The 23,423-nt window shown below is 43.1% G+C and overlaps 1 protein-coding gene across 1 annotated transcript; it reads left to right on the forward strand.

Annotated features, from left to right (window-relative positions):
• The first annotated feature begins 571 nt into the window (after positions 1–571).
• Positions 572–1,555, forward strand: GPR6 (G protein-coupled receptor 6). Its single transcript, XM_065401888.1, has one exon. The coding sequence runs from the start codon at positions 572–574 to the stop codon at positions 1,553–1,555; it is 984 nt and encodes a 327-aa protein (XP_065257960.1).
• Positions 1,556–23,423: the final 21,868 nt, after the last annotated feature.

Raw genomic sequence — 23,423 nt, forward strand, 5'->3', positions numbered from 1 at the left:
CTGCCTCCTGCTCCGGCTCCTGCCCGCCCCGGCCCCGCTCGCAGCCAGCCGCGCCGCGCTCATGAGAAGCGCCTGCCAGCCCTGATCCCAAGTAAGGACCCGGTGCGACTGCCCTCCCCGGATCGCGGCTCTGCGGAGCCCAGCTCTGGGCACAGCCCGCTCCCGCTGCAACCCCGCAGCCTGCCCCGGGCTGTGCCCAGCCACCCCCCGCCTGGCCAAGCGCACCCACGGCTGGGCTCAGCTCAGCGGCTGGCTCGGGAAACTGCGGGTTCAGCACCACGGTCAGGGCTCAGAGCCCCGGCCTCGTTTCTTTAGTGACTGCCCGCGGGTGACGGGGCGTTGGCATTTATTCTGCCCCGGTATTTCTGTCGCTCCCACCCCCTTCCCTGGGCAGGTTTCCTTCCCCTCAGGCGTGACCCGCCCAGCCAGGTGTGGCCCTGTCCTCTCCCCCCGCCCCGGTAGGCTGGGGGCTGGGGAAGGGAGCCTGGAGCTGCCCCCGCTGCTCACTTTGCGCTGATTTGCCTCATCTCGCCTCTTCTGCTCACAGGCGGCGCACCTGGCTTCGGCAGAGATGAATGAAAGCGGCTCGCTCAATGGAACCGGGGTCCCTTTAGCCCGCATTCAAGCCAGCGATGGCAACTCTTCTCTGGAGCTCTCCTCGCAGCTCCCCGTCTTTGCCATCAACCCCTGGGACGTTGTGCTCTGCATCTCGGGGACCATCATCGCCTGTGAAAATGCCATCGTGGTGGCTATTATATTCTACACTCCCACCCTGAGAACTCCTATGTTTGTGCTCATTGGGAGCCTGGCCACAGCGGACCTACTGGCTGGAGTTGGCTTAATCCTGAATTTTGTTTTTCAATATGTGATCCAGTCAGAGACCATTAGCCTTATTACCGTTGGATTCCTAGTTGCCTCCTTCACTGCTTCTGTGAGTAGCTTATTAGCCATCACAGTCGATCGTTACCTTTCCCTGTACAATGCACTGACTTATTACTCAGAGAAGACTGTCCTCTGCATTCATATGATGCTGATCGTTACCTGGGGGGTGTCCCTCTGCTTGGGACTACTACCTGTTCTAGGCTGGAATTGTCTAGATGACTATTCATCATGCAGCATTGTCAAACCCTTGACCAAAAGTAATCTGACTTTGCTGTCTGCCTCTTTCTTTTTGGTTTTTATCATCATGCTTCATCTGTACATTAAAATCTGCAAAATAGTTTGCAGGCATGCACATCAGATAGCTCTCCAGCAACATTTTTTGACTGCCTCTCACTATGTTGCTACTAAAAAAGGAGTGTCTACACTTGCTATAATTATTGGGACCTTTGGAGCAAGCTGGTTACCGTTTGCAATCTATTGTGTAGTTGGAGATCTTGACTACCCTTCCGTGTACACTTATGCCACACTTCTACCTGCTACTTACAACTCTATGATCAATCCTATCATTTATGCCTACAGAAACCAAGAAATTCAGAGGGCCATGTGGGTTCTTTTTTGTGGCTGCTTTCAGTCTAAAGTGTCCTTTCGTTCAAGATCACCCAGTGATGTCTAAGTGACTTTTCTTTTTGTAGTGCTGCCCAAAGAGACAATCTACTTAGTGAATTACAGTGCCTGTAATGAACTAGATCCATGTTGTGAAATTGTTGAAAACGTGCTTAAACATTAGCACTTTATGTATATATATTTGTATTCTTTGGAATGTTCGGGTATGGAGCTTTCAGTTCTGTAAAAAATGTGGTTGCATACAAAATGGTACATCACATTTGTAAAATGAAGACATTCCAATACTGCTTAATTATAGCACTTTATTTCTAGCTGCTGAACTGCCAAACAGTGTTGCCACTTCCAAGGGCAGAGAGAAGGGAAGTGAAATGTTGTATTTTATGTGTAGGTGTGAGTATATTTTGCTGCACAATGTTGATAAATTATAACATTTTGTACACAAAGAAATAAACATTGAATGTGTCATTTTATTTTGTGTGTTTCACTGATTACAGAGATATAAAAGCTTGAAAGCCTGCCAACTGAGCAAGCTCCCTTTTTGTTTACTCTAAAAAGCTCACCCTGTACTTGTATCTAAGGAAACTTTATTTTATATATGCAGAGAAAATATCTCACAAAAATGCTTAACTGCTATTTTTGATTGGTTTCTTTCATTACCCTGACTAGTATTTATTTATCTTCCAGGAAGCAAGTACTTAAATATCTTATTGATTTTGTCTCCAATTCTCACAGGGTCTCAGCTTTAATTCATAGGTTGGTCCCATATTAAAATATTACATTTTAAAAAATTCAGGGGAAAATATCCAAGATGCTTGAGTTTCAGCCTAAACTCCCTTATTTCTCCCCTTAAAGGAGAAATAAAATCAGTTGATTTGGGGAAAAAATCAGTTGGTTCCCTAAAAGCCTGTACAAGGCCATCATAAATTGGCTTATGTGACCATCCACCGTTCTGAAGCTAAATGTATTTCTCTTTCCTTCTGCTTGATTGAACTCTAACACTAACATGGAAGAATCACTTAAGTGCAGCTTTGTTGTCTGCCTGTCTTGGAGCAGTTTAAAATTTTCTGACAACCCAGTGGCTTAGTGGAGTGATTTTTGCCAGGAGCAGGTGAACATTACACATAAGCTTTGAAGGATTTGTTCACTGGAGATCAAATTCCTAGACAACTGATTATTTTAATAATGCTACATTGTATATGCAGCACACTTCAAAAATATTGCTGGGCACTTTACTATTTAAATTCAGTGAAATTATGATTTATCACATATCCTTTCAACTTTTAGTTAAAGGCTGCAACAGATTAAACCTCTATTCATGTGTATAGGGCATAAATATTAAAGAATGTAGCCTCTAATATTTCCAAACTGTACCCAAGGCAAACCACCAAACAAACACTCATCTCCTGGAATGAGTAGGGCCATAAGAACATAGTAAGTCATAGAGATTCTCGAGCAGTATTTTTAAATTTATATTAAAGCCAAAGTACTTTTAATTCTAATATGCAATTTCACTGGTAATGAATGACTTTTCAGTTTAAGAGTAATATGATCAAACAACTAGAACCCAGACTCTCATAACCCTTATTAATAAAAAAAATATTTATTATGTATCAGCTGCAGTTTTTTGACAGCAAAGGTTGGAAGATCCTCAAATAAATGTTACAATAATCAGTCATAGAAGTGACAGCATCACTCATTAATATCTCCATGATCAAAGGCCTTAATCTGGAGTTGTTATAAAGCTGATATAAAGTAGCCTCTGTGATATGTCAAAATGCCTATCAAATGAAAATTATGAAGACGTTAGTACACACAGGGCCAAATTCACCCTATTTTAACTCCATTGAAGTAATTTGTTCCCCAGTGTTTTTGTACTCAGATGTTATATTAACAAAATTAATCGCCAAGAGACATGACCAACAGGTGGCTAGGACCAGTCAATAAAACTTCCCACCTTCTAGGATTTAGCTTTATAATTCGTTGTTATCTCAGCCTGAATACCATCAAAACTATAAATCAAGACTGCAATAGGTTTTCTGATTTAGATAGGACCTATCATTCCAGTAATTAAAATTGCTTAACAGAGAAATAGAAGCAATTCATAGTTTTTTATCCTCATGCAATCTTCAGGTGTGCTCTGATTACATTTTTAGACCACACCTAAATATATAATATTTACTAGTTAATTTATTTTGCATTTTGTTTGTATAATGTGAACACATTTTTATTAACCATTTTCTCAATAATTTACAATAACATTTAACAAAACTGAAAATAATCTCTTAGTTTAAATTAGAAGTATTGCGATTTTTAAAAGATTTTAATAATCATTCTTCTACTACTGTAATGAGCATCAAATTTATTTTTAATGATTACAGCCATTTGTAATATTTTTTTTTGGCATATACCATGTTAAGAAACCTTTTGCTGATTAAGCTAATAATTCCTGGGAAGGAGTAAACCAAAGTGGGGATGGTATTTTGATTTTGTTTTGGCTACCCCGTGGACTGGAATTGACGTCAATCTAGTTGCAGTAAAATATGGCCTTTCATTTCCAGAGTCTTGATCTGCAGGGATACCTGAGCAGAATAATATTAGCACAGACTACAAAATATCTGCCTCCTCAAATCAGATCTCAGTCAAGAGAAACAGAAAGCATAGTCCTTGGTTGAAAGCACCATGAGAGGAAATCCAGTAATTTTATAGACCTATAATACATATTGTTTTCTTGCTGAGATTGCTATATAAAGTAAAGAAGCAGGCATTTGCTTCAGAAGATGGTGTTACATTTGCAGCCTCTGCACATACACAATCTTAAACTGGCAAACTGCTGGCTTACCTTGGCTGCTGAATGATTTTTGACAAAAAATTGAATCATATACTGGAATTAATATTACCAATCAACTATGAAATGTATCACAATAATCAACAAGAACCATCACTTTAAGGGCTGCTTCTACCAATTGTGCTTACTATCTGAAGTCAATCCTATTCACGTATCAGGTCTGATCCCATATTCCCAAAACCCACACTAAAGTATATGGGGGATTTTGTCTGTGTAGGGACCTCAGAATTGGGATGGTAATCTATTATAAAAATAGCCACTCTGACAAACACTTATTTCCATGAGACCTCTGCCAGAAATGAGCCCTACCCTTGGAAATATTTACACGTATAGGCCCTAAAGTAGTTATTTTTATAAAAACAAATGCTCATCCCAATCTTGCAGTCCCTATGTATGCAAAATTTCCATTGACTTCAATGCAACTGTTGGGCGTGATATGTGATTATGGTATTTTATGTGTAGCCCTCATTGAAAATATACCATGAGGTGTCCACCTTTAAAGTTATCAATAATTTTTATGCTAAAATAGATAATGTAATGGTGTCACAGTTCTGGGCAACTGCAACTGTATTCCCTCTCGATTGTTCATCAAGGATACCATATTAAAGAGAAAGAGAAAAACATTAAACATTAAGGAGAAAGAGAAAACATATTAAAACAATAAAAAAAACCCCTACACGCATTCTAATAAGCTTACTAGAGATCAACCCTAATTCCAGGAAGGGCTTTGGTAGGAGTCATTCCTTAAAACTCCACCAAGGCTTTTTCTGTGATTACAAGTTCATAACCGCCTTTGCTCAGAACAAGCAAACCCATGAATAAGTCATCCTGTCCTTTATATAGTTGGGACCTCTGAACTACAGATTCTGGGAGCTGGTAATCAGTAGATGTAGCAAGGAGGCATGGCCTCCCTCAGAGATTGACAGGGAGGGATGGCTGCGTGCCTCCTGGTGGGCGGAACCCGGAAGGCCATGCCCACCCTGCCGGAAGCAGAGGGGAGGGACAGGAACTGGAAATACAAAAGGCGGGCCCTGCAGCTCAGTTGAGGGAGACAGACACTTTGAACCTGCTCCAGCAGCAGGAGCCTGCAGAAGATTGTTGCTGTCCTGAGGATGTACTAGAGCTGCCAGACATGCCAGATGCTGAGGAGCTGCTGGGATTGCCACTGGCAGTGTACCCCGGGGAGATGGAGGATGACCCTGGGATTCAGGTACACTCTGAAGGGAGAATAGGAAGTAGCCCAGCGACAGCCGACTATCGTCCAGCTGCGTTGGGCCCCTAGACTATTCATTGTTCTGCCCTGCCTAAAGTCTGGAGCCTTAGACTGTTTGGGTGTGTCACCCTGCTTGAGGCTTGAGCCCCAATGGCAGATTACTGCTTGGCCCAGCCCAGAGGGCCTGAGCTCTAGAGACAGCTAATTTGCCCCCTTTTTACAGATTCACATTCTATGTGTGTGACAGTGAGGAGGCATGGTCTCCTTCGAAGATTGACAGGGAGGGATGACCATGCACTCCTACAGTAGACAATGGACCTCTCCTCAGGGCATAGCTTCAACAGGCTGGGATTTTGCAAAACGGGACATTTGCATTCACTTCCCCCTAGAGTTTTCCTAGGAAACCCACTTAACTGAAAGTGCATTGTTGTCTGGCACATTGTTTAAAAGAGTCCTTTGAAGAGCCTAAGACTTCCTATGGTTTACATTAGGTATGTTTCCCCCTTAGAGACATTACATACAATTACACAATAATACATAAGCATTTACATTTTTAATAGAATGAACTCCTAAGATACTTAAACTTAATTCAATAAGGTTTGTTCTGGATATTGCAGAAAATTTGACATATCTATCACAAAAGGCACATATGTAAAGAGGTCCCAACCTGCTCCTACTGGAGTCAATGTTAGTTTTGTTATTGACTTCAAAAGGCCATATGCATAAAGGCAGTGATTATGCTATATTAAAACACTTTTAAATCTGAGACAGTAACCCTTTAGTGTCAGCTCTAATTTTCATTAGCAACCGATAGCTTATTCATAACCTTGAAAATCATGTGAGAAATGCAAAATCTGTAAGGGCCAGATTCTGCTACCTTTACTCATGCTGGGAATATCATCTTCTGTGATTTGTTCCATTCTGGTCAGTGGGTCCGATGACGGAGAGTAGAGCACTACTCCGGGAGAGTAAGAGTGACAGAATCTGACCCTAAGACACCAAGCAGACCCTGAGTCTCTTATCACTTACAGGAGTAGCTTCATTGACACCAATGGTTACACTGATGTAAGTATAAGTGAGTGAAGAATCAGGCCCGGGGCCTCATTATACTGTATATTGAAAAGTCACCCAGATTCAAAATCACAGGTCACATAACAAACTCTTTAATGAATTAAAAAACCCCACATTTTTACACCTGAAAAATGAAACATTTACATTTTTTAACAATATAATGATCCACTTGTACTACATAACTACAACCTTGTTTGTTTTAGTGTACGTTATCACCTATCTTCTGTCATAGTTTTAAAGGAATGTAGTCAATTGAAAAAAGAGGTAAAATTAATTTCTGGCACTACAGCTGTCCCTGAGATCCCCTGCTATCTGTTGTACTTTTTAAAAAAAATAGGGAAATGTGATTGTAAAAAATTTTCTCTTTCCTGTTGGGGCTTAAAAGGTCCATATAAATGACAGAGGGAAACTGATTAATCAACCAATGATGCAATTCACCACTATACAGAGGACCAGCCCACTTTTGAGTGCTTATGCAAGACTTAAGTGGTTAATGGGCCTTGGTCTGGCACAGAGGTGAGTTTCAGCCTGCCTGAATACACAGGGAAAATGAAACTGCCTTGATACTCAAAATGCTGCCAATTGCACAAAGCAAACAAAGACTTTGTCACCCCCTGCATTCTTTTTCCATGATAGTACTTCTTGAGAGTTACCAATATACCAGCAGGTAATACATTTTCAGTAAAAATGTTGATTTTTTTTTAAAAGTTGTGTCCCTTTAAATTATGTAAAGACAACAGAAATAAAAAGCGAAAGATAGAAAATAATTTTTCTGGTTTCTCTCACCTGAAAACGGTTGTCAGGGGCTATTGGGTGCCCCTTGTTAAAATTCTCCTCCTGCTTGGAGAAGGGTCCATACATAACAGATGCTGGTCACGTTGCTTAATGTGTCACTGGAAAGTGCTTAGATGCCACACTGATGGTTGGTTGTAGTATAAGACCCAGAACTGAGAAGAAGAGAAATTGAAGTTTAGATAATTTCCTTGCCTCTGATTGCGTTTACCCCTTCTCTGGAAGAATACATCATCTCTGCCAGGGATTGCTTCTGTCTGGGACTCATTTTAATATTTCTAAAGGAGCACATGTCTTGCTTTAAGAATGGATTACACCAAATAGAGATTTTTTTTAAAAATATTCCCAGTGCAGGATACAGCCAGAGTATGTATACAGCTAGAATGTATTCGCCCCCATTCTTCATATCAAATTAGACAGGTTGCATATTGTGCTATACTGTTACTTGGTATATTTTTCAAAAACAATGTGCAAACATTTCAACTAAACGGCAACTTATGTTGCCTCCTCACTTGATTATAAATTTATTTAAATAGAAACCATGACAGATTTCCTTCCTCTCCTCTCCGCTCTGCAAGCACCATGCACTCCTGCTTTATTATCACAGGCTAAAGGTGAATTTTCATGGGAGTCTTTTGCGGTAGTAGTAGTATACCGATATCAGTTATAAAACATTCTATGGTCCAAATTCATCCTGGGTTTTCAGTGCACTTGCATTAGAGTAATCTAATCCTAGAAATGTCCATATTCAGTAAATTAAGAACTACAATTGTACTAAACTATGTACTATTTGAAATGCCATGGCCTGTGTTATGCAGGAGGTCAGAGTAGATGGCCTTCTAACCTTAACATCTATGACTCTATGCTGAGAAAAAGGAAAAACTGAATAGCATAAAATACTGAGAGGAAGTTGGACCCAACATGATTAAGATAGCTAATCTATTAACTTTCTAAAGGCCCTTCTATTTCCTTCCACTGTGTGGCCCAAAGGAGAACAAAGCCAGGGATAAGCTAAGGTAGAGGTTGAGGAAACAGAATGTGCTGCGTAGCAAGCTCCCTCCTTACCCTGCAGTCATCAATATAACCATGGTAAGGTTTTCCTCTCAGAATATAATTTTAGTAGCTAATCCCAACAGTACTCTATACTCCCTATCAACAATGCAACTTTAAGGAATCTGTTAAATATATATATTGCTGGTGTGAAGAAGCAAGTTCTGATTAATTTGATTCAGAAATTGCCTACCTGTTCATGTCTGTGGTCCTGTGGGGAGCAATTTCTAATGAACAATTTCAGAATCCTACCCACTCATCAGAAATTGGCTAGAGATCGATGCTGCCAGAACTAGAAAGTAACCCTCACTGCAGCTTGATTCTCACCCCAAACTAGATTGTAATTATACAAACCCATTAGCAGAAATCTTGAACGAAAAAATGCAACTGTTAATATGATGTGCACCCAAAGGAAAGAGCATATTGACTGAAAAACCCTTCAAACACACAGATGATAAAATATGACTATCTGACTTTAAAAGGTTGGACTTAGTAAATGTATACATCTGCTCTGCATTAATTTGAGTCAGAAACCATTCAAATATATAAATAAATGAATAAATTGACAGCACATAAAAGCTAAGCCACAACCACGGGGCCAAATCTTCAAGTCCTTATCCACTGTATACTCAGTCCTTAATCATGGGACGTTTTGCCTGAGTAAGGACTGAGAGTTAAATTCACCCCTGTACAGAGGGCCTCCCTTAAATGCAGGCAATCAGGATGGTTGCCCTGGGCACCAACCTTTGAGGGTGCCTCTTGGATGGTCTGGTCCAATCTGCTTTCCCCCCCCCCCCTCCTTTTTCTCTGGCAGTCCACTTGGTGGTTGGAGGAGACCAAAAATGTTTTCTGCCCTGGGCAGAAAAACCCTGTGCCTGCCTGTACATAGTGTCAGCACCAAGCCTCTGAACCACTTAGGGCCAGATTTTTAAAAGTATTTTGACAACCCCACTAGGTACCTATCTGCGTCTTTAGGCACTTACATACCTTTAAAAATCTGATCCTTAAGCCCTCAAAGTAGGCCAGGGGTTTTCAAACTGGGGGTCGTGACCCCTCAGGGGGTTGCAAGGTTATTACATGAGGGTTGTGAGCTGTTAGTCTCCATCCCCAAACCCTCCTTCACCTCCAGCATTTATAAAGTGCTAAATATAAAAAAGTGTTATTGATTTATAAGGGGGGTTGCACTCAGGCTTGCTGTGTGAAAGGGATAACCATATAAAAGTTCGAGAACCACTGAAGTAGGTGCTGTATGCAGGATTGACCTTCTGCCTGAGTAAACCATGAGAATAAGGATTCCAGGATTTGTCCCATTAAATAATATTGCATTGTTTATTTACTGGTTTATTTCTTATTACGTAATAAATCATGACATTGATTCTTAACAAAAAAATGCTGAAAGTAAAAGGTGATAACAATGTTTTTTTGTATGGAGACAGAAATCCTCACAAACATCTTAAGGAAAGAAAGGAGTTTACACAAACAGTATTAATTGCATACAAGGCTAGAGTGTGCCTCGAGGCACAGCCTTAATCAAGGGGTGGTGTGTAAGATTCTTTACTCCTGTGGGAATTCTGCGCCACTGTGCATGCATATTTAATTAGATGTATTTTTAATTTTTGCGCAGAAAAAGCTTCTGCTGAAAAGTTGCTGCCGTTCTGCCTTTTGCCCACCAGAGGGCGCTGTGGTGAGAGAACACAGCAGCCACTCCCAGCCAGCTAGGGAAGAGAAAGAGCCTGTCTTCTTCGCAATCCTTGTCAGGCCCGGTCAGGAGAGAGGGGCTATGGGGAGACAGACAGTGTGTGGTGCTGTGGGGGTCAGACAGGGGCTCATAAGGCCTAGTGGGGGAGGACAGACTGGGGTAGGGGCTGAATGGGAGTGGAGGCACAAAGCCACAGAGGGGAAGGAGGGGCAGGGCCACATAGTGATGGGGGAGGGGTTGCAGAGCTACATAGGGACAGGGGAGTGGCTGGGTGGGGGCATAGAGGCACATGGGGATGGGGAGGGGTTGCAGGGCCACAAAGGGACAGGGGAGGGGGTTCAGGGCCACATGGGGATGTGGGGAGTGGGTGTCTGAGTGGACAGGGAGGGACACATGTGCTTGACTGAATGGGAGAGGCTAGGGGTCAGCCAGGGTCTGCATGGGGGAAGCTCCCTAATAGTCCCTCCCCACTCACCCCAAAACACTGTTCCATAATTTTCCCACCCATACCCAACAACCCTCTACGTTCATACCCAGGCGTTTTCCCAGCAATTATCTCTCAGCTCCTCCATTACCCTTTACTCCCCCCAGCCTTTGCACTGCTTCTGGGGGGTGCAGGAAATATGATTCCGTATTGTAGTTTAAATGAATTATTATTCAGAGTTCTGTATTAATATGCCCAGTAAGGAATCTATTTGTCAAAAAACATTTTCTGAATCTTTTTTTGTTGTCTATATTGTTACAGACATACTTGCTGACAGGTATTTGAAATAAATGACCAAAAATAATTGAAACTGGTGTGATTATATTGTGTTATTTTAACAAATAAAAAATGCAGAATTTTGCAGAATTTGAAAATATTGTATGCAGAATTTTTAATTTTTTTGGTACAGAATTCCCCCAGGAGTAGTAAGATGCACCACCCAGCGGTAGACTTGGGGGGCATTGTGCCTCAGACCCATCCCTCTGAGGCACAATTCCCTTCTAGCTTCTACTTTGCTAAAGTAACTTGCTGCTGGCAGGGGTGGCAGGTTTGTATAATTTTTTGTGGAGCCCAGAACGGGTCCAAGTCCACCCCCGCCCCCACCATCTGCCTAAGGCTCTGGGAGGGAGTTTGGGTGCGGGAGGAGGGAGGGGTCTGGCTCTGGGAGGGCATTTGGGTGCAGGCTCTGGGCTGGGACAGGGGGTTGGAGTGCAGGAGCGGGTGCGGGGGATGGGCTCTGTGAGGGAGTTTGGGTGCGGGCTCTGGGCTGGGGCAGGGGTTTGGGGTGCAGGAGGAGGTGCAGGGGGCAAGCTCTGTGAGGGAGTTTGGGTGCAGGGTCTGGGCTGGGGCAGGCGGTTGGGATGCAGGAGAGGGTGCGGGAGACGCCCTCTGGGAGGGAGTTTGGGTGCAGGGTCTGGGCTGGGGCAGGCGGTTGGGGTGCAGGAGAGGGAGAGGGGTGCAGCGCTTACCTCGGGCGGCTCCCAAAAGTGACCCGCACCCCCCTCTGGCAGCAGCTCATAGGCAGGGGGCCGGAGGGGGTCTCCGCGCGCCGCTGCCTTCAGGCACCGCCCCCGCAGCTCCCATTGGCTGCAGTTGTCAGAGTTGGCGCTCGAGGCTGGGGCAGCGTGTAGAGATGCCCCCCAGGGGCCGCAGGGACATTCTGGCGGCTTCCAGAAGTGGAGCAGGTGGGCAGGAAGCCGCCTTAGCCCTGTGCTGCCGGTGGGGGCCCTGGGCCCTTTTAAATTGCCTTGGGGGCGGCAGGCGGGGCTGGGGGAGATGCTCTGGGGGAGGCGGTCAGGGGCGGCGGTCGGGGGAGATACCTGGCCCTGAATTTTGGTGGAGCCAGGCCCCCATGCTCTCCTATTGATGGAGTACGGGCACCACAGGCCCATACAACTCGCCGCTGCTGGCCCTACAGAAGAAGCAAATTACAACTCCCACACTAGCCAACACACTGGGGAACTGAGTCAAGGTTCTGCTCACTCTCCACTCATCTGCTCCACTTACACTTGTTCAGCATTCAACAACTGCTTACTCCAGCATACTCAGCCCCTGCAACAGTAGTAAGGGAGGTTCTTACTCCTCTGTGCAAATATGTAGTCCAAGTCACAGTCTAGCTCCAGTAATTAGCATTGTTCAGATAGGAATAAGAATGATCATTAAATATATATATTAAAATTAGTCAGCTGTTGGAAAAATCTAATATAGAATCTGTTGGATCAGTAACAGAGTTGTGAGCCTGACTGACAGAGCTATCTTCCTTTTTCATTTAAGAAGTGAAAAATATTTTTGCATTATAAGTCCAAAAAACCATAAAGGTTTTGGTCTTTAATTAAGCTAAGCTTGGCAGGAAACAGGACAAGCAGAAACACCAAATTCTGCCTTACACCAGAGTATTTTTTTTATGGCAGAGTAATTTTAGATATATCTGGAAATTATATATATATATATAATGCCTAATAGTTCCACCTTTTCTCCTCACACAAACTATACCACCCATTTTCTATTATAAGAGGATTAAAGATTACATTTATGGTACAAGTAGAACAGAGAAATTTATCTAGAGACTTAAATATTAGGTATATTTTCAAAATTGATATCTCAATTAACGGATCAGATCCTTGCCACAGAAATAAAAAATAACAGAACAGATTTGGCTAGATCAACCTCCCCAGATGCTAACGGCCCAATGGGAGAATTTCATACCTGTACAGAGAGTCAGCGCCAGGCATCAATGCAATACTTAAATCCCATTGGAGGATAAAGTGGGACTTAAGTATTGCATAGGCCTTGTGCTGGCCTCTGTACAATGGCAAATATAATCCAATATGTGGATATTGGATGCTTTAGTAAAGGTTTCTAAATTGCACTATTATATCATTACTTTGCAGTGCAACAAGAAATTATCCCTAAATAAGGAACTATTAATATTTTCATATTTTCTTTCTCTGTTTCTAGAGTTTCTTTCTTCCATATTGTGATGGGGTGTATAAGCCCCACACTGGCAGTTACAGGGTTAAGGGGAGCCAGAGAGACCAATTAGCCCATTGTGTGGCACCTGGAGGGGAGACAGATAATTAAAGAATTAGAGCTAGCTGGGGAGAACCAGACTGGGTGGTTCCTATAGCTAAAGGACTGCAAGGCAACAGTAGGAGCAGGCAGATAGTTGAGCTTTCTCCCTCCAGGAAAGGAATCCCAGAAGGGTCTGTAGAAAGCTGCTTGTACACTGGAACTGTCCTCAGCAGGGAGAAGGAGACTGCTAAAGCAGCCTAGGAAAAGAGATATTCCAGGGAAGAAACTCTGAGGGTCAGTGCCTTGGAAGGAGCTGGGCCTCTAGGGAGAAAGTCCTGGGGTGGGGGCAGGGCTCTGTAACAGTGAGGAAGAATTCCACAGAGTCTGGGAGAGGTGTGAGAGAGTTTTAGTTCCTCTTACTTTCTGAATGTGGGCACTGTTACCTTGGAAGGGGTGGCACTGTTAGTGTGACCAGCCTGGAGGGCCAAGTCGTTGCACAAACCACTGAAATCTGGAGGAGGAGGGTGAGGGAAAGGGGCTACAATGTTGGGTCTTGCCATGAGAAGGTGCTCCGGGGGGTGAGTCTGAGGCACATACACACAGTTCTTTAGTGTTTCCACTGAATTTTATCAACCTTGGTAACAGTATTACTTACTACAACTAAGTTAGCACCAGTGTAATCAAACTGCTCATAGAGCCTGTGGGTAGTTATAAGAATTGATTCAGCAGCAATGCTAGATATGATAACTGGTTCAGACAAAACAGGTTTTCTGTCTGCTAGTCTAACTGCCTCCAGTGCAATGACAGCAAAAGGAGAAAATATGGGGGACTGAAGCATAAGGGACAATCTCGTTGTGCTAGACCCATGTAGTACTGTAAGAATATCTGTGAATGCTTTTTTCTAAGGGTGCCCAATCTCTATTTTTCTGTTTGCACTTTGTTGTTGTTGGTTTTTTTTTAATATCTCCATACATACAGACTAGTGCCTGTACAATCCTAGGAGAGCAGTGATTAAAAATATTACATAATAAGAGAGGATGTTTTGGATATATCAGCTAAATTTAGAGCCAATTAAATAGCTGCAAAAATATAAACATTATTTACAGCTAACAAATGAGTCAGATAGCAAACCCCATACTGGAAAGAGTCCAAAAGATAACAGCAGCCAGAGGCCAAATGAAAGTTCCAGTCTGAGCTCCCTGAAGTTGTTTCCATCAGAGGGAGGGCGATTGTGCTGGTAGGCAGGTAATGGATTAATGCGGAAAGTCTCACTGCACCCTGAAATAGCGCTGACTAGTGGTGTTATTTCCACATTGTCTAACAAAACATTTACAGGTCCCGGTTTTCCCAGGATTGCCCCTTTTATATGAAAGCTGTCCTGAGAAATCTGCAAGGGTGCTCAGTACATGGGGACAGCTGTCCAGTTTTGTGGTCTCAGGATCCTCCCAGATGTCCTGGTTTTTGTATACCTCAGAGTTGGCAACCCTATCTTCCAGAGCCCTCCAGCAGTGCTGGAACAATTTTCATAGTGGGGGTGATGAAGGCAGAAACCATGTATTTGGATTGTTATTACTACTTCATGCCGCAGGGCAGCACCCCCCAGTTCTAGCACCTATGGAACCCTCTAGCCTAACAAGACTCCTATGTAGCGTGAGGCGTATAGAATTGGCTATGCTGGCTTTGCAAAACCCCAAAATTCCCCTGCAGCAGTGCCTCTAGGAAGGTTTTTCTGCCTGCTGTACACAGTAGGTAGAACTGAGATCAAGGATTGAGCAGTTGAAAAACAAAGTGAATGTGACAGGAAAGATGATGAAACTGAGCTAAGTGTTGTTTGGGATTTTGTCAAATGAGTTGAATGACAGTTTGTTTTTTCATTATTCCATGTTCCTTGCTGCTCTGTTTATTTAAAAAAACCAACAACTTAATACGTAGTAGGCATCTGTCATTATTTATCAAATCTGTTTGAACCTTAGAAATCATCCCTTCTCTACCATATTTTCCAAAATTAGAACATCTATTCTTTCAATTGTTTAGGGAATTTCAGTGAAAACACCATATCCTACTACTTGGCAAATTTGGAGTCGCAGCAATTCAGACTGCCCAGGAGAAGGTGAACCTAAGGCTATGGGTCCAGGTAAGAAATCCTGTGCACAGGAATGTTTTATTACACTTTTAGGTTTGTATGTGTTTCTGTGATCGCGGTAAAGTTTTCTCTGAGAGAGGGAGTTTGGCTGTGAGTTGTGGGCTTTTGTGTTGGATTTCTTCACCAACTTACAGCCTCATTTAGAGAAAACACAATAGAAGTCTTGTGTTACAGATTTTAAAAACAAGCTAATCAACTGTTTTTCCTATCTTGAAATGAATATTTTGTATGTATGAATTATCATTTGCTCACTGATCATGTGTTGGTCTTCAGATTCACAATGTTGTACTGAAAACATATGAGAAAGAGAGGGAGAAGAGACTGCAGAAACATTCTCCATTATGTAGGTTACTATTTGAATAGAGGATAACTCTGATATAAAATGTGATTAAATTAATGATAGATCTTACATGATTAAACATTTTTTAATAATCACAGCAGTGGCATGTTATTCTTTGTATCACAGGGAGATAATGTGAACATGTACCTGCAGGCAGACATAATTTGTCACTTCCAGTTTACACTGTTTTGTAAAGAAAAAATTGCATCCAGTAACCATTAGGGTGTAGAAAAAAATAGTTTCCTTCAGAGGAAGTGAACTATAAGAAAACTAGTAGCCTGAGCTCATTGGCACCCAAAAAACCTTTGAATTTTGAACACTGCTGCGGTAGTAAATATTTATGAATTAATGGGAAGCCTGAGGTAGTCTTCATGGAAACTCTTTCAAATGGTGCTATTTGATTTTAAACTAAGTTGTGTAGTGGTGAGCAGGCAAATAGGAGAGCAAGACCATGAGCCAGTAAACATTCTGTGCACTTGTTGAAATGTTTTATAAATTGTTCATAGATAATAAGTCTGACTTGTATTGATAGGATAACTCAAAGGAAGGCTTCTGCATGAGGAGCTGGTCCTCAGATATGTGTGAGGGTGAGATTTCACTTGTAGCTCTAGGCTGAACTGTGAGAATTGAGCAGATCTTTAACTTGGTGCCCTTCCAAATATGGGGGAAATGTAAAAAGTGGTGTCCCTTGGGGGGGAAAAGGATGTGCTCCTATGCCAAGCAGCAGCCCTGCACTGTGCTCAAATCTACATTCCTTGTGTGCCTGAAACTCCCATTAAAGCCAGTAAGCGTTTTGGGTGGCAAGGAATACAGGAAAGAGTTCAATGTCCAGATTTCCCAAGAGGAAAAGTGTTAGTCTTAAAATAGTCAGAATTAAAAATGTAGCAAGCAGCCAAGATATGAGCAATTATTGATCACATTATCCAGGCTACATTACATTGCTTTCCTGACAATTTGTCTATTTTGGGTGCTCTTTCTTGCCAGATCGTAATAGAGATTTGTAAGCTAAGTGCCTTGCTGAGTGACTGCTGGACTGTTACCATTCTTACAGACTGAACTAAGATCCTGATCTAAAGCCTATTGATGTCATTTGAAAGATTCTCACTGCCTTGGGACAGAGGGGCTGGGTGGCATGACTGATATGATGTGTTTTGGTAACCCCTGGGTTTCCAGGGCCAACAAATATGGGGTGACATCCTAGTTCCATTCAAGTTAATGGGAGTCTTGCCACTTACGTCAGTGGAGCCGGGATTTCACCTGTGGCCTCTTGTATTTGACCAGATAAATGTACTTTATGTGATTATACAATTTAACTATGCAACATGAAAATATTGTTTCCACATTTGGGGGTGGATACTTGGGTGCAGTGTGGCTGCTTTGCGTCCCACTGCTGGAAGATTCTGACTGTAAAACTGGCCTTGCCAGCCCCAGGTGTCTCACCTGAGTGCAAAGGGGCTCCTCCAGTATGGTAGGGCTAGCATAGAGGATCCTATACCATCCTCCCTGCTGATGATGGGGGAGGGGTTTAGACAGAGGAAAGAAGGTGGCCAAGACATCATTACACTCAGCTGGTCCCTAGCTGTGGTGTCAGGCCTCTGGAGTTCTGAGCAGCAGGAATGATACCATAGGAACAGCCATGGACACTGTGCCCCCCAGGATGGGAAGAATGAAAAGATGAGCCCTTTTTCCCCATGCCCCAACCTGCTCTGTTGGACCTCAAGATCATTATGTGGGGGGAAGTGCAATTCAGATAATTAATCTCACAATACTACTTTAATGGGAAACACAATAAACACACAGTATCTGACTATTCCTAATGACAACTACTAATTGCATCATTTTAATTAGAAAATAACTTAAAAAAATTAGCTATCCTTATGTTGCTCTTCTGTCAAAATACTGTAAATTCCATGTGCTGGCTCACCTGAAGGATTAGTTCTTGAACAAATGCGCTGCCTACAAAGCATCACAGTTCTGTCAACCTTAATTATGCAAATGCCTTGTCTGACACCACATACTCTGAAACCCACCACTGCATTAACAGTGGGTGAGAATTACTGTACAATCAACAGTCTCTATCTCTTTCATTCTTTTTTTTTTAAGATGAGTTAGGAGAGGTACTGAATTTGCAGTTCTTAACACTAAGATCTGTCTAGTCCAGTGGTTCCCAAACTTTAACAACCTGTGAACCCCTTTCACTAAAATGTCAAGTCTCATGAAGCCCCTCCTAAAAATGAATATTTCCAGAGATTTTATCCTTTACCTGAGTATAAATTATAAAAGCAGTGATCGTGGAAATATAAAAGTTGTTTTTATGACATGCTTATTACACACTATTTATTATCATTACAGTATTTTTATTACATTATGAAAATGGCAACACTCTTCCAAGATCTCACTTTCGTAGCTTGTATCAAGGCTCCTATGTTTCATCAAGGAGTATCAGATGTGAAACAGCATGAAGGTATTTAAGAAGCCAACTCAAAGAGTTCCTCCTACACAAGCATTCAGGTCTTGAGCAGTCCAGGCAAACAACGCAGGTTACAACAAAGCTTAAACTTGTTCTTCATAATAATTTTAAAAACAATACTAGCTGCCTATTTAATTTTAAAAACAGCAAAAAAAAATCCACTTCCCTTTCCATTTCTTATAAGGAGTCTTGAAGTTTAAATCTCTTCAGTGTGATAGATATTCTTGCTTTGATCTGCTTAGCTCTTGGAAGTCCAGGGGCTCCGGGCTGCTGGCCCCATGCTGCCCGGAGTCCCTAGGGACAGCTCTTGCCGCCATTAGGGAATTTTTTCCCCCGAGAACCCCAGTTAGGGAACCACTGGTCTAGTCCTAAAATAGGCAGCAGCAGTACAAGTTTCCCAGCAATGCACAACTAGTACAGCTCATGTACACGTGCCAGAACTTTTCCTGCCCAACCCTTTAGCTGCCATACTGGCCTACCAAGCTGAACAACTGTGTGTGTATCTTTTCAGCTCTCCCATACTGCCTCAGCTGGTGATAACAGGAACAGAGGATTGTGTTTTCCAAGACTCTCTCCTCTTCCCTCCAAATATTAATTTGGAATTTTTTGATAAATCAAGGAATCCATCAGTCCCACAGGGCAAAGTGCCCATTTTTCAAGATGGGGACTGCTTGGTGGTGCAGAATATTGTTCTCTAGCTGTACTAGTTTCATGCTGAATCACCCGGAAGGTAAATAACCTCCAAATGACCAATATACCTTTCTGCTTTCTTTGTGTATGGAGATTGCCTCACCAATACAGCACCTGTCTGCCCATATGTAAGCATCAGTTTCCGTGGACAAGGGAATTGCTGTAAGTTTGTAGATACTGACTAATATGGACAGCTGCCGCTGGCTCACCTCTTCAGTGTGGGCATGTCTGCGGTGGGTGCTGTTATACTGGAAACATGCCTAACACTTTTAAGTCATACTGCATTATGTGATTTCCATGCTGAATGTTTCTGAGGTTTTTAAAGGAGGGATTAGAACAAGAGGTGTCTTCTCAAATGCAACCATAAGGATGTTAATTAATCCTCCAAAATGATTGCTGCATGCTGTGTTATGAACAAAACTGTGTGAAAACAATGGGGAATGTTATCTCCTGACCAGAATGGAAGAAACAAGGGTTGTTCTATTCTGGTACATTCCAGAGGTGGCAGAGTGCAATGGAAGCCAGTACTCAGAAAGCTAATCCAGCAAGGGATACTCTGGAACATTGTTTTGTTAGCAGTTTGACTGCGAAGGGCCCATGGACTGAGCTGTTTGTAATTCCCATTATTTTGGCTGGTGTGCACCATTGATCATCATTAGGGTGACCAGATGTCCTGATTTTTATAGGGACCGTCCCGATTTTGGGGTGTTTTTTTTTTTCTTATATAGGCTCCTTTACCCCTCAATCCCTGTCCTGATTTTTCACATTTCTGGTCACCCTAATTATCAGACAGCTGTTAGCACAACAAACAAATTAGAGACTTCACACATAAATGGCTAGCATAGTACTTCTGAATGGGGGTGTCCATGTCTATTAATGATGACTTTCTCAAACAGTTTTGACATTTTAAACTTGCTCAGCGTAGCTTGAGTTGGCTTACCATGCCTCCCCTCCCCTGTTGGTTTTCTTAGTTTCAGGAGGAGACATCAGTCCCCTGTTTTTCCTCCCCCCCCCTCCCCGCCTGCCCTCCCCACAGCACAATTTAAAGGGAACAAAATTTGTTAGCAATCAAGTACCTAAGCAACTAACCCAATGAACACAGCATATGACTGTACATTTCAACGCTTGTTTATACTGGGAGTCTGTTGTCCCTGGATCACACTGTGCTACCTCCCATCATCCACCCTGAAAATGTGTGCTTTGGGAGCCTGATGCAGAGGTCAGAAAAGGAATCAGTATGTAATGATGTTTGTTTGGATGCTGTGGAGAAACTGGAGAAGACTTCAGTTTGATGTTCTCAAGGTTTTAGTGCCCAAGATTTCTGGCTATAAGTCCGAGATGGTGCATTTAATAGTTTCTTTCTTGGCAGTAGACATATGTCTGATGTTCCATTTTCTTTCCTTCCTTAGCTTGCCTCTCCTTCCCTCCTCAGATTCTCCTGCATGTCAATCTGTCTCTCTCTCCTTCTGCATACGCCCTGTGCACCATGAAAGCAATTATCCTTTTATTTTCCTGGTGCAGTTTGTCATGCAACACTTCCTCCCATGATTTCACTTTCCAGAGAGTCGTCAATGATGCTTTCTACAGGGTTTTCATGTTCGTGACACTAGATGGATGCCTACTCTTTAGATGGTGGGAGGAAAGCTGTTCCAGGTTTTCATTCATCCTGCAAGTCATTGTCTCCTACTGATCTGTGGACAGTAGATAAGGAAACTGACACTTGGGCAAATGTGCAGAGATGCAAGCAAAAATGGATAGCTCTGCTATGCTGCAACTTGGTCTGATAATTCTCCCTAAAAAATCTTTGTCCTTGTCCTTCCTACTTTCAAGGTATTTTATTCCTTTTCTCCCTGCAAAAGTTCTACATTCAGTGGAGACCACACCACATGGGAATTATATTTTGCATTTTAACCTGGCACACGCTTTTCACTTCCAGTGTTCTTCATGTGAAATAGGGGCTCTGACAAAAACAAAGAATTATATTGCAGGTGATTCAAAGTAACCGAGTGTTATAAGCTGGTCCATTGCAGACATCTCCCTGCTGAATATGAGACTGTATTTACAGCCAGTCACTCCAAATTAGATCCATCTGCTTTGAATTTGTTTATACTCCCATTTAAGGGGGCTGTTGGCCCCTTACTGAAACTTAATGAGGTGTTTTTTGTTGTTGTTGTTTTTTTTGGTTGGTCTTCTCCCAATAGCAGAAGAAAGGGGAAGGTCTGAAGAGGAGTCAGGAGCCTGGGACTGACCAGGCAGGCAGGCCAGTAAGGGAGTCAAGATCCCAGTGGGCCCATCCGCCATATGAGCTGGGGCTGCCGGGGCAGAGTAGAGCAGAGCTAAGGAGCATGCGGCAGGCCAGAGCTAGGAGACCAGCCACGCTGCTGGCAAGCCAGAACTGAGCTACAGTAGGAAGCCATGGGGCCACAGCTGGGATAGCAGAAGCCAGCCAGACAATGAGTAAAACTGGAGCTGAGCGTGGTGAGCATTTGGGGAGAACGAGGTAGGCAGAGAGGGGCCCAACAGAAGATGTCACCAGACAAAAGGGCCTTGAAGGCCAGATAGGAGGGCAGGGAGATGCAAACCTGATGGGAGGGCTGATACTTAGAGCCTGAGGCTGCATAGCCACCACAAGAGTAGGTTTCTTACCCGTGGTATCACTGCAGCGCACCCAGGTCCCGGGAAGAAAGCCTGGGATATGCAGACTGAATTTTCTTGAGTCCCAAAGCCCATTGTTTAGTGTCCCCATGTGCTCATCATACAGGGTTCCTGGATCTTCTAATGTTCAGTTTTCCCTTATTTGTTTATAGTTCCTGTTTAATAAATTGTATATCGTTTAAACTCAGTGTAGTGGTCACTGGGTCAGGGAAGTGGCCAGTAAGGAGAGAATACCCTGGACTGGGAACATCCTAGCCGCTGTCCTGTATCATAGTTATGAGGACTCTGCCACATGAGTGAATGGAAGAGGAGTCCTCAAGGTCAGGGAGGCATCTGTATAATAAAGGGTGTTGGGATGGGACTCAGATCCTTTTGCCATCTGATCCCACTGGGATAGTATAGGAGCCAGGAAAGTTTCCCCACAATAGTGGTCCCATTCTGCTGCTTTCACACAGCTGGGACCAATGGCAAAAGAGCCCTTCTGCTAAGTTTGGTAGATATGCTGGTGACATGGGTGCCTGGCTAGCTTGCTGAGGTGAGAGCCCAAGAGCTTGGGCTTCAGATTGGTCTCAGATTCTTCACTTCAAGCAAATAACTAGCGCAAAGGTTCAGTTGCCTAGTTGGGATGGACATTGAAATGTTTTCTATGGATAGCTATAGCAAGTGCTAGAAAACGTAAACCAGCCCACTATTCTCTGGTTGGCTTAGGGCCAGAATCGCTCCCTGGAAAGGCAAAAAAGGGTGATTAGAATAGTTGAAGGGCTTGTCTTCAGCACGTCTTCTTATGTGACATGGTGCAATGCATTCTGGGATCCATTCTCGCAGACAGTGTTCCTAGTTGTTGAGCACAGTAAATATGCCAAAGCACCCTACTTTATAACCATGCTATAGCCATGTGTGGACGTGAACCTTGCTAAGAGGGTGCTCTGACATGTTTACAGAGCTGGTGAAAACCTATAGCCTAGAGGGGCCCCTGCAGTGAAAGGGTGACACCACTTTATTAATACTTCCCTTAAAAAAAACCCTCTTAGCGGTACAGTCTCCCCATTCTATAGAGCAGCAGGGTAAGGAAGAGGGAGAAAGTGGGAAAACTTAAATTAGAACAACCTTCTAACATTCTGCTTTCATTGCCAAGACTTACCAACTTTGTAACAAACACATCCATATCATCTTCACTGAGAGGGATCTGTTGTCTCTTCCAAGCAAATTATGCAAACTCAATGTGGCATGTACAGTTAGACAACTGAAATGTCATTCTGGGTTCTGTGTGCTACTCCTTTAAGTGTAGAGAAGTCTCTGCCTACTGCAAGGGCTGTTATGAGGCAGCCGCCCTCTTGTATTTCAGTTGAGATGTTGAATATTGAAGAGTGAGTCATGGTCTCTCTTATGGAGGCTTTATGTTTGATATTTATTTTTCTTGTTTGCAGGCTTTCTTAGGCTTGGTCTACACTAAACCCCCAAATCGAACTAAGGTACGCAACTTCAGCTACGTTATTCACGTACCTTAGTTCGAACTTACCTCGGTCCACACGCGGCAGGCAGGCTCCCCCGTCGACTCCACGGTACTCCTCTCGTCTAGCTGGAGTACCGCAGTCGATGGCGAGCACTTCCTGGTTCGACTTATCGCGTCCAGACAAGACGCGATAAGTCGAACCCAGAACTTCGATTCCCAGCCGCCGAACTAGCGGCTGGGTGTAGACATACCCTCAGTCTGAAAAAAAGCCATCCAGGCTGAAAAATGCATGTTTCTCTTTAAAAATATCACTCTCAGCCAACAGAAATCACCTTTTAAACAATTCCAGCCAGACTTTTCATGGTCCTCTCCATCTCAGCTCCCAAATGCTTTAGTATGGAACTCACAACTTGTGTTGTCCTGATATCACCCTTGTTTGTTTCCATATAGCCAGTTGCCTTTTCTGTTTTTAACTTATTCTTAAATGGCTTTTCTTTAAAA

This window comes from Emys orbicularis, chromosome 3, assembly GCF_028017835.1.
Source record: "Emys orbicularis isolate rEmyOrb1 chromosome 3, rEmyOrb1.hap1, whole genome shotgun sequence".
Classification (NCBI taxonomy): domain Eukaryota; kingdom Metazoa; phylum Chordata; order Testudines; family Emydidae; genus Emys; species Emys orbicularis.

Bases quoted from the DNA above. Each gene is read 5' to 3' on its own strand.
- GPR6 (XM_065401888.1), top strand. From the start codon at position 572: ATGAATGAAAGCGGCTCGCTCAATGGAACCGGGGTCCCTTTAGCCCGC.